Raw genomic sequence first — 12,769 nt, 5'->3', positions numbered from 1 at the left:
CACTGACTTCTCTAAACGACAGCTTGTAAATGTAAATACTTTCATGTCATTTTTCTTTTTACACTAAAACAATGAGAAATTTTGGAGTTGTCATTATTTATAGGTTATTATGATAATATTTTACCTTCTTGAGATTGAATTGGGCTGTATGTGACCCCTGAACTTAAACAAATTCTACATTCTTTACTGTTATTACACTGGTCAACAACAAATTTATTGTTTAAGTTTTTTGAGCTGATTTAGGATAATTTTGGTGTGCTGAATCCAAAAATCACATTAATTTTGCTCAATCAGGTCAACTTTCTGAACTATGCTACATATTGGCTTTTTAACATTTTTGCTTACATTTATGGGCATTTTCACATCATATGATACAAAATTCTTTCATATTTCTTGCAATAAATGAGTTCTGAAGATTTTACTTTTGCCAATTTATGATTAATGGTTTTTTTTAATATTGCAGGTGAATGAAATGGCTTCGACTAGAAGATCTTGCAAAAATAAGCCTGACGTATTCTGCTACATCTGCGGTGAATACACCATTGTGCCTAACAGGAATCAAGTCACAAGTTTCATAAAGTTTCATAAACCTATTTTGGGTGAGAACTATATACGCGGGCTGTTCAATAAGTTCATGGCCTCACCCAGAAATACTGGTTGTTATAATACAGGATGTTACATTCTTTCGTGATGGGATAGTGATGCTTGAACATTGATGGACCAAGTGCATTGCTGTAGATGGAGATTATGTTGAAAAATAAAATATAAATGATCAGTCTGTGTTGTTCTGTTCTGGGTGAGGCCATGAACTTATTGAACGGCCCTCGTAAAAAATCAACTGATAAAGTCACAAAAATGTAATTCATTTTGTGAGAAGATCAGATTTTTCAAAAATCAAATTAGCAAAAAAACCTGACCTGATTGAGAAAAACAGATGTCATTTTTGGATTTAGCGGTGCAAAATGGTCCTAATTCAGTTGAAAAAACCTAGACAACTTGCAAAAAAAATGTTTTGTAATCCAGTGTTATCTTCAGCGGACCGTAATTTCTGGACTATAAGCTGCTACTTTTTTCACACGCTTTGAACCCTGTGGCTTAAACAATGATGCAGCTAATTCATATTTTATGGGCTAACAAGCTTCATGCCGCCAATACATTTACATTTAGGCTCGTCACACCAGACCAATGAAATTACCAAACAGGTCACAATAGTCCAATAAAACTGTTCGAATCACTGTAAATCAAATGCACTCACACTCAATTCTTCCGATCAGTCATTTTGCACATCATGCAAACACCCTTATCATGGAAAACACACGAAGAAATGAAAATGAGGCAGCATTCAAGTTAAAGGCGTTCAATCTGGCTGCTAAAGAAGGAACTAGAGATGCTGCACGTAAGTTTGGCATCAGTGAATCGATGGTGAGACGTTGGAAATGGCAGCGCATGGCTTATATTCAGGTGCGCTCAATAGTCCGGAAATTACGGTAATTTTTGCATTTCACAAATTCATGCCCTTAGTTGGGCCAGTTTTCACCCACGAACCTCATGTTTGACACCCCTGATCTAAGGTGTCTGAACATAAAGGTGTTCACGGGTAGGCTAATACTAAAGTGCAAAAAAAAATGACATACTACATACTAGCAGCGGACCCCAGATGCTCAGTTTTTCTTGTTTAGCAGGTAATTATTTGGATTATACAACAGCAATCAATGATGTCATCACGTAGAGGTCATCACCAGACTATCTTTTTCACACTGGTTTTTAACCTAAACAAGAGGTGGTACATGCTGTCATATACATTCAGATGGAACATCATCTTCAGCACAGTAATCCTCTTCCCCTCATGGTATCAAGGCTTCTCTCTACATCATGGGTCGTCAGCTATAAACCATAGTTGAGTGTCTTTCAGTTATAATGAGGTAATGTAATAAAGAATCTCAAGTCTATTGAGGACGAGATTCGAGCTCCCATCTCTCCTGTGAACTTTTCAGCCTATTCACTATTGTGTGTGCAGAATATCTCATCCTGCCTGCAGGAAGTAGCTTAAACTCATTTACTGGTGCCAGGCTGTGAAAAAGAAATCCTAAGTTATTGTCTTTTCTTTCTTCAAAATGAGCTGCATAAGTCATGTCCTCAGGAAAAATCCTGAAATAAATATTATTTTGTCCTCAAGTGCAATTCAAGGCAGTGAATCCCTATAGGCTTGTAAACAAATGTTATACAGTAGTTAAAGAGGAGAAGAAGTAAGAGAGTAAATGAACAATACTAACTATATGACTATATATGCATCTTTTGGGGCATATTCCATTAATATAGAGTGTCCATAAAGTCTCTTCACAATTTAATAAATGTATTACAAAAGCAAATGAACAGACAAATCTGTGGAAATTATTACAAAATGAGAAGTAGATATTGAAGGTTTTTTGCCTCATTTACTCCACCTCTATCTGAGCACCATTAGTTACACAAAGCACATCCAGATGGTACCGATCAATGGTGTCAATGGCATCAGTGATGTTTTGTTTAAACATAACCCCATAGAAATAAATCCAGGCCAGTGATATCTGGTGAATGAGGCGTTCAGGGAATTGGACCATCCCTTCCAATTTGCCGGTCTGGAAATGTTTGATTTAGGAACCCATCAACATGCAGACCCCAGTGTGGTGGTGCACCATCTACCTGGAAAATGATGGTTGGTTGAAGGTCATCCAGTTGTGGTGACACATATTCTGTCAAAAGGTCAAGGGAAACATTTGCACTAATTGATCTGTTGTTGAAGAAAAATGGACCAATGATTTGATTGCACATGACCCCACACCAACCACTCCAGCTCTGATAACCCCTGAGTACACAGAACAAATCTGATTAACATATCTCCTGTCTGTTGTCCTCTGCTTGGTGTCATTGTTCTCGCTGTTGTTGGTGGTGTGTTCTTCTATGTTCAGGAACTGCTTGAACTGAACTGCCCCCTTGGGACTAATAAAGTTGGCTGTATCTGTATCTTTAATTAATTACGTTTGTAATATATTTTTTTTAAAATAATAAGTAATAGATTAGATTTATATTGCGCTTTTTGGTCACTCAAAGCCCTTTACATTATTGACCCATTATTCATTCACTCTCACATTCTCCCTCTGGTGGTGGTAAACTACATATGCAGCCACAGTTGCCCTGGGGCAGACTGACAGAGGCATGGCTGCCAATTCGCGCCAACGGCCCCTCCGACCACCACCTGACTGGGATGACTGGGATTCGAACTGCCAACCCTTCGGTTATTGGACGACCCAGTCTACCATCTGAGCCATGGCCGCCCATTTTATTGGAAAGGGACTTTGTGGACACCCTGTATTTTAGAAAACAAGAACTTCTAGGAAATCAATGCCACCTTTTGAGTCTGAGAATCATGAAGACATCAAAAAGTACTCTGCTCTACAAATGGAATGTGTTCTGCTAGTTACTTCCAAACTGTAATGCATTACAGATTACTTGTTACTGTAATTTAAAAGTAATTCCTTACCTTACAATATTACTGTCTCAGAATTGTAATGTGTTACATGACTCTTGCATTACTTCTGAGTTACATACAGACTCTTGTCATAAATGGAACATGCGCAGTAGAACCCCCCCCCTCCAATACAAGAGATAGGAGAGCCTTGGGATGCATACATTTGAAAGTACAGGGGTTGGACAAAATAATGGAAACACCTTCTATGATGGCACAATGTTAGGTGTTTCCATTATTTTGTCCAACCCCTGTACATGGGGATACTTCAGATGCTACAGTCTGTGATGTGCCAATGCCAGCAGGAACGCTTGCATTTTTTTCAACATTTTACATGTTCAAACAGGGGGTGTGGTGCCGAATACGCCAGTAGATAAATCTGCAATCGATAAAAAAAATCTAACTAGTCATAGAAATGTTTGCTTACCTTGTCATTGCGGATCATAGGGATCATGCTAACTAGCTTCTTAAAGCAGGGTTAGGGTTAGTAATGAGCATATGTCCATGTGGACAATGTACTGTCTTCTGCCGTCTTCACCCAATGGCTGAACACCAACAGGAAATAGAACTTTCCTGGTGTATTTTTGATTCCTTAAGGTCTCATGGGCGAAAATTGTGTTGTAACACAAGCGCTATTGAACATGTACCCAGTGTAATATAACTGAAAACTGATTAGTAATGCCTTACACTACTGCATTACGGCTAAAAGTAATCTGTTACTGTAATGCATTACTTTAACACAATACTCCCAATGCTGCAAATGTAACTGTATTTGCGACAACATTCTAAATTTCATTCTGCTGCATAGTGGTGTAAAATACATGTGACTGACCCTGTTGTTGCCAACAAATATCACAAAAAACTATATCGAATGCTTACTTTTTTGTGCCAGAAAATGTTTGCTTGTAAACTGGATCTCAGATCAGATTCCCACCCGGACACAATGGCATAAGACAGTTTTTAGTTATGTTTCCCTTGACTATCTCACTTGTCGATTACACGCTAAGGATGATGTCTTTCTAAGGCAGGGGTGTCAAACTCATTTTCTTCTGGGGGCCACATTCAGTCCAATTTAGTTTGAAGTGGGCCGGACCAGTAAAATAATAGCATGATAGCCAATAAATAATGACAACTCCTAATTGTTTTAGTGAAAAAAATGACATTAAATTATGCCAATATTTACGTTTACAAACTATCCAAACAAAAAGGATTTGAGTAACCGGAAAAACATGAAACTTGTAAAGAAATATAAGTACAATTTTACCAATATTATGCCTCTACTTATCATTTATACATATGCATCAGATCTACAAATACAAAAAAACATTTAGTAACAGGCAGAATATTGTTAAAATTGCACTTAATTTTCTTTAGACATTTCAGGTTGTTCATATTTGTTCAGGTTATTCACATTTTATTGTTAAAGGATAGTTTGTTAATGTAAACATTTTTCATAACTTAATGTTTTTTGCACTAAATCAAAGAGAAAACATTGGTGGTGTCGTTATTTATAGGTTGTTATGATATTATTTTTGAGTTTGACACCCTAACTTGCACTTTTCAAATTCATCCCGCGGGCCGGACTGGAATCTTTGGCGGGCCAGTTTTGGCCCCCGGGCCGCATGTTTGACACCTGTGTTCTAAAGACTTGGGAACTTTTTCTTACCTGTATGGGACTGGAAGCTTCGACAATTGTTAAAAGGACATGTGTATTTTGAAATGAAAACATAATTTGTATGGGCCAATTTTTTGTTTTGTTTGATTGTTCTGTTGATATGTTCTTTGTTTTGTTTCTTGTCATTTTGTGTGTGTGTGTGTGTATAAAGCAAAAATGACAGAAATAAATAGTGCATGAACATATGTTTAAATGCAGTCACATGTATTTATTTATTTATTTTTTTCAAAATTATATTTATTATTTGTTGCTTTATTCCATTTTGATATAGAATTTGGAGATTTGAAGCTGCTAAAATGTGCCCCATCTTTACCAAAGCGCATCACTGCTTCTACATTTCAACTGTTACATTTAAATCGTAAAGAGACTTTGCGGACATTCTTGGAAATTCTTGCTTGCCTGTTACCGGGTGCCTTTATTGTAAGTTTTGTCATTAAATCAGTCTCACTAATGTTTATAACAGCACCTGTAAACGACAGTGAACCACAGAACTGGTCAAACTCACTGAAACCAATAAACCAGCTGAGTAATCTTTAAAAAGGTGGATGTTTGATGAAAGTGCTATACAAGTCGTCCTTGTGTTTGCGTCCTCACCGGGCAGAGCTTGACACTCCTGCTGCTGTGGATCCCATTGACAGTTACCGTTGAGGGAGCAGCTCCTGCAGTTGGCCAACCTGAAACACTCCTGCTCCTCCCGGCGTTTACACCTGGATGGGTCTCGCACCGACTTCAGACACGCACAAAAAACACAGAGGAAACAGGATCAGCCCGGTTAGACCTCATCATCAGCGCCCTTATTTTACAGTAAATGAAATAAAGCTGGAGACGTCAATACAATGAGCAACAAAAGCTGGAAATGAATAAACGGCTGAGTGGATCGGCCACAGAATACAACATGCAGAGTGAAAAGACAAATCAATATGGTGGACGCATTATACCGAGATGGACTTTTTATTGAAGCGGTGTTTATTTTGTATCCCCCGGGCTCCACAGCATGAGAAAGGAATAACTTCATGATAAATAAAGACAGACTGTAGAAAGCTACTCAAAGTTTTTCAATTAGTAAAGCTGCAAACAAAGTTAACTCCCCATAATGCATCAGCCACTAACACAGACGCTCTGATAATATGTAGTATCTCCAGTATTTTGTGTCCTTTCTTACCTGCTTTATCCTATAAAAAACTGTCTCTTTATATAGGTTATGGCTTTTATGACTGTCCAGAGCAGGGGTGTCAAACTCATTTTAGTTCAGGGGCCACATTCAGCCTAATATGATATAAAGTGGGCCAGACCAGTAAAATAATATAAATAATAGGATAAGAACTTAGAAATAATGTCAACTCCAAAGTTTTTTTCCCCGTTTTTGAGTGGAAAAAGTCCAATTCCGTAATGAAAATGTTTACATCTACGAACCGTACTTGAATGTAACATGAACAAATATGAACCTGAAAATTCCTAAGAAAAATCAGTGCAATTTTAACAATATTACGCCTTAGCTTGTCATTTATACATGTGCATCACAACTTACAGATCACAGTGGGTCTACAAATACACAAAACATTTAGTAAGAGGCAGAATATTGGTACAATTCCACATACTTCTCTCAAGAAATTTCAGGTTATTCACATTTTTTGCAAAAGGCTAGTCTGTAAATGTAAACATTTTTCTGTAATTTTACTTTTTTTTTTACACTACAACAAAGAGAAAAATTTGTAGTTTTTATTATTTATAGGTTATTATGATAGTGTTTTACTGCTTTGACCCACTTGAGATTGAATTGACCTAAAATGATTCTAACATCATTGATTGTTAATATCGTCAGTGTAATTTCTGTATTTCACAAATTCATCACAGGGGCCAAATTAGACCCTTTGGTGGGCCAGTTTTGGCCCCCGGGCCACATGTTTGACACCTCTGGTCCAGAGTAATTATTACATAAAAAACTATTCAGGTTTATCATGCATATGGGGTTTGCTTGGCCCCCAAAATCAACGAAATCTATATGAATTACACATTGCATTTTTTTTTTTATTGTGCAACACAGTAAAAACTTACTCAGACTTATTTATTTAGTAAGAACTTACTACCAGATATGTCCACAAATTTAACCCATAAAGACCCAAACAGCCACTGGCGATCAAAAGCATCTACTGATCTAAACTGTTTAATACCTGTTTATCCACTAATCCTACACTGGGTTACAAAAAAATGTTTTTTGCAAGTTGTCTAGGTTTTTTCAACTGAATTAGGACCATTTGCACCGCTAAATCCAAAAATGACATCTGTTTTTCTCAATCAGGTCAGGGTTTTTTGCTAATTTGATTTTGAAAAATTTGATCTTCTCACAAAATATAATAATTAATACCAAAATAAGATTGGTAAGCACACTTTATGAAACTTGTGACTTGATTCCTGTTAGGTACAATGGTGTATTCACCGCAGATGTAGCAGAATACGTCAGGCTTATTTTTGCAAGATCTTCTAGTCGAAGCCATTTCATTCACCTGTAATATTTAAAAAAAACATTAATCATAAATTGGCAAAAGTAAAATCTTCAGAACTCGTTTATTGCAAGAAATATGAAAGAATTTGGTATCATATGATGTGAAAATGCCCATAAATGTAAGCAAAAATGTTAAAAAGCCAATATGTAGCATAGTTCAGAAAGTTGACCTGACTGAGCAAAATAATGTGATTTTTGGATTCAGCACACCAAAATTATCCTAAATCCGCTCAAAAAACTTAAACAATAAATTTGTTGTTGACCAGTGCTATCAATACATGTAAATAATTGGTGTAAAATGCAGTTTGTCATCTTTTCATGGTCAACAGATTTGACCCATTTGGATGTTCAGAGGCTCCGTAGTGAACATGGAAACACCATCATCTTCTACAACATTGTTTCCCCAGTAAAACCCATTGAGTTAGATCAATGACAGCAGATAGAGACACTTGTTTCTACATTCAGTTAATGATACTGTCGCTGAAAAAGTCGCATTTTCCTTTTTTCTGATATAATAACCTTCAACTTTAATCTGAGCTTTTCTGAACAGCTACGTGATCAGTGAATTAAATATGGAAAGATACTTAATTTTCACTGAAAAAAATTGTAATAAATGGTGAAAAATCATTTAAGAAAGGTTAAAACTAGAGTAAAATGTGTTTGGGAACTAACAAAAAAGAAGCAAAGGGTCTTTATGGGTTACACTTAAATTTCTAAAATGCAAATTAATATACTTATTATTATGTTTTGAGAAAATCTAACTCAAATGTTTTGAAAAAAACATATAATTTGCCGCCTATTGAAGAGCTACAGCTGTTTTTTCAGCTATGGTGAAGTGAATAAGGTGAATAATTAAAACCAGTTCATTCAGGAGACCCTCCAGCATTATGAAGAAGTTGTACTTTTGGTCCTGTTTCATTGTCAGTCATAGTTAATATCCACAGACATGTTTTTGATTTACACTATGGCAGCTACTGAATCATTTTCTCAACAGCGGGAGTGATTTTTGAATTTCAATTTTGATTCTTGACAAACATCTGCATTGATTTTGGGCTCCTTTCTCCTGAAAAACAAGTGTTTCTTCACTGTTGAGTAGGGGTGTTAGAAAATATCGGTTCTGCAATATATCACGATATTTCATTTCACAATACTTTATCGATATTAAAAAATACTGTATCGATATTTTTAGGTATTTATTCAAATACATATATGGTGGAGGTTCATTTTTGTTTTTTTGTTTTCTTTATTGTTTATATCTCATTTATTATTATTTAATACTGTTTTATTAAATAATGGTTATTTGAAGCATCCTAAAAGCACTTTTTACTGTCTGAGAGGCAGATGTTATTTCCTTTGGTGGGATTGCACAAAAATAATGTTATGATGTTCGTTATGAACTAACAGCATACGAATATTTGAGTAGGATCTTAATCTGTAATGTCTGTAAAACATAATTTAAGTTTTAACACAAGAAATTTTGTGATACAGCATTAGATTCTGTTGAGATCAAATAAAAATGTGTTTAGTATTTGTGCATGTTTCTAGTGTAATTCAACTCTTCCAGGAAATAATAATTTTTAAAAAAGAAACAAACAAAAAAATTTACATTTTTAACAGTATCATGATATATTGTGATATATCGTATCATGATCCTTGTATTGTGATTTGTATCATATCGCCAGATTCTTGCCAATACACACCCCTAATGTTGAGCAGTGTTGTATTTGTACATGTTCATACGGCTTTCAGTTTAAGGTGTGTAACTAAGAGCAGGATCTGTGCCATCACAAATATTTTGGAACCAAAACTGATCTAGTGTGTGATTTTTACTAGGGATGTCCGATAATATCGGCCCACTGATATTATCGGCCCGATATTGGCATAAAAATGTAATATCAGTGAATATCGTTATAGTTTTTTTTGCCTATCATTAAAACCGATAAAATAATGCCTTGATTTCACCGGCATTTACTGACGTGTAAATGAAGCATTGTTTGTAGCTGAAAGAAATGTGCAGTTTTCAAAATTGTACAGTAGAGTTGCCACACTGTAATAGACTCATGGAGGGAGGGAGAGAAAATAAATAAATATGGCATTTTTTCCACAACTTAAGTTGAAGTATGTATTCTTTGCACAGACAGTGTTTACATTTTGAAAGCCTTGTTGCATTTGAGAATGCATCCAATGGGGCATCACAGTAAAATTAGGCATGATGTGTTAATTCCATGACAGGAGATATGTGATGTTACCTAAAATTAGTTTAATATCCCACATATATCGGCAGCGGTATCGGTAGATATCGGAATCGGAAATTAAGCGTTGGACAATATCGGCGTATTGGTTTTTGGAAAAAAAGCCAATATTGGACATCCCTAATTTTTACATGTGTGAAGTAAAAACTTGTAGTGCTTGTGCCTTTAAAACAAATAGGATCAATGTCTCTGTATCTCACCAGCATGTTTAAGAATCAATAACAGCTAGAATTTGTCAGGTTCTGCTGCTGTTTTAGAGTCCTGTGGTCTTGATACAGGAGATCAATCTCCCAATAGAAGTGGGTGGTACTTTCACTGGAGGAGAACTCAACTAATCAAATGAAAGTCCATAAATGACTTCCTATCAGTGCTCAATGTGGAGGAATATCTGCAACTATTTCCTTGCTACAAGCCATCAAAATATGGACCATTATAGGTAAAGGCACATTTGTAATATTTCCAAAAATTTGTCAAAAATTAAAAAAAAAAAAATCTAAATTTCACAAAGCTATGTCAACATTGTCCAGAGGAAGCTACATATAAAATTTGAAATGAATGCGACCAGTAGTTTTGTCCGAGAAGATGATTGTGGAAAATTGCTTACGAAGACGACGATGACAAAAACAGTGACGAAGACAACGACAAAGACGATAATAAAGATGAAGACAAACATGAAGACGAAAATGAAGATGAAGACAACTACAAAGACGGCAGCAACAACGACGGACACAGCGCTTTCACAACAGTTCATGGCCTACTGGCCGGTGAGTCAAAAAAACATTTAGAGTTGGCTTCCAGCGGTTAATATTTAATCACTTTTAAATGATGGAGGAGGAGATGTCACTTGAACAAAACTTAGCATAAGATCACTCAACTTTTTGGTGGAAAAAGCATATCAGAGGCAGATTACTTCTCAAAGTTGAGTATTTTCAGTGTGTGTGATAACCTGTCCGGAAGCGATCTTTACATTAAGACCCTGGTTGTGTCACAGATGAACTAATGCATTAAAACTATAGAAAACGTGTGGATTTTCTCTAATTTTACTGGTGTAGAGTAGTTTAATACTTGCACTGAATTCTCTCTGCGTCATGGTTGTCTTTAACATTTTTAAGGTCAATGACATGAGGAAGGAAAAGCATTAAAAACTGAACTATTTTCAATGACTCCGGATTCAGATTTCGCTCATTTAAATATAACCTGAGGGCTTGTCCTGAAGGCTGACCTCAGCCCAATGAAACCAGACCTGTAGCCTAACAAGAAGAGTCAAATGTCAAATAATACACACATGTCCCCTCCTTCTGGCTCCGTGTTTCCACAAGCTCAGCTGATGCTCAGACAACATGGATGGAGGTGGAGACAGAGACAGAGCGCCGCCATGCTGCTGGGCCAGCTCCAGAGTCAGCTACCGTCACACACACATCCATTTACACACACACACACACACACAAAAGCATCATGCAGACAAGAAACGTAGGGTCAGCAGTAATAACATAGAAAGAGAAAGAGACAAAGAGAACACAATGAGCAAAAGAGCACATATTACACACAACTTCAGCTGCACCTTGAGGGTATTTTATCCTTTTATATTAACTTTTAGTCTGTGTGAGATAATTAAAGATACCAGAGGCACAAGTTGAAGGTAATATATGCAACATTTTTTTTGCTGCACCAATCAATTGCCCTCTTGAACAAACAACAGAGTGTGTGATGTTTTAGAAAATTAGGAAAAAATGATGCAGGAGTGTTTAATATAGAGCACCTACAGTTACAGCCCAAAGTTTTCAAAGTGACACAAACTGACACTTTGCTTAAATGTCTCGTCTCATCTGTAGCATAGAGTTACAGAGTTAGCTTCTGTATATTTCAGTAGTTTTACTTGTACTTTAGTAGCATAGGTAGATTTAACCCATAAAGAGCCAAACAGCCGCTGGCGACCCAAACCACCTACTGATCTAAACTGTTTAATACCTGTTGATCCACTTATCCTATCAATACATGTAAATAATTGATTGTCATCTTTTCATGGTCATCAGACATGACCCATTTGGACGTTCAGAGGCCCTGTAGTTACCGTGGAAACACCGTTATCTTCTACAACATTGATTCACCAGTAAAACCCATGGAATTTGATAAATGAAAGGGGATAAAGACACTTGGTCAATGTTTTAGTTTACACTTGGTTTATGTTTAAGTTATTAATAAAAGTCACTTTTTGTCCCGTTTTCTCTGTTTCTGATATAATTTAAAATATAAAAAAAATATTTTTAAAAAAATGTAATCAACTATTATCTGAGCTTTTATGAACATCTACAGGGTGGGGAAGCAAAATTTACAATATTTTGAGGCAGGGATTGAAAGACAGTGTATGACCAATTAGTTTATTGAAAGTCATGACAATTTATTTGCCACAAGAAAACTGACATAATAGAAAATGTTTTTATTCTATGTGTCCTCCTTCTTTCTCAATAACTGCCTTCACACGCATCCTGAAACTTGCGCAAGTGTTCCTCAAATATTCGGGTGACAACTTCTCCCATTCTTCTTTAATAGTATCTTCCAGACTTTCTCGTAATAGTTTTGCTCATAGTCATTCTCTTCTTTCCATTATAAACAGTCTTTATGGACACTCCAACTATTTTTGAAATCTCCTTTGGTGTGACGAGTGCATTCAGCAAATCACACACTCTTTGACGTTTGCTTTCCTGATTACTCATATGGGCAAAAGTTTCTGAAAAGGTATGGATAATAGTGTTAGGTATGATTATGACATCAATATATGTTTGGTTTCAAAACAATTGACGTAGTACCTGGTGAGAAAAAACAACTAAATGTTC

The 12,769-nt window shown here is 36.1% G+C and overlaps 1 protein-coding gene across 1 annotated transcript in view; it reads right to left on the bottom strand.

Annotated features, from left to right (window-relative positions):
- Positions 1-12,769, bottom strand: part of LOC115434149 (attractin-like protein 1) — a 765,420-nt gene that overhangs the window by 539,462 nt on the left and 213,189 nt on the right. Inside the window, exons 14-15 of the mRNA XM_030155899.1 lie at positions 11,221-11,337; positions 5,775-5,907 (exon numbers count right to left, since the gene is read on the bottom strand). Of these exons, the coding sequence (XP_030011759.1) occupies positions 5,775-5,907; positions 11,221-11,337 (250 nt within the window). The remainder of the gene's footprint in view (positions 1-5,774; positions 5,908-11,220; positions 11,338-12,769) is intronic.

This window comes from Sphaeramia orbicularis, chromosome 15, assembly GCF_902148855.1.
Source record: "Sphaeramia orbicularis chromosome 15, fSphaOr1.1, whole genome shotgun sequence".
In the NCBI taxonomy this organism is placed as follows: domain Eukaryota; kingdom Metazoa; phylum Chordata; class Actinopteri; order Kurtiformes; family Apogonidae; genus Sphaeramia; species Sphaeramia orbicularis.
This window is presented reverse-complemented; position numbering and strand designations above follow the sequence as displayed.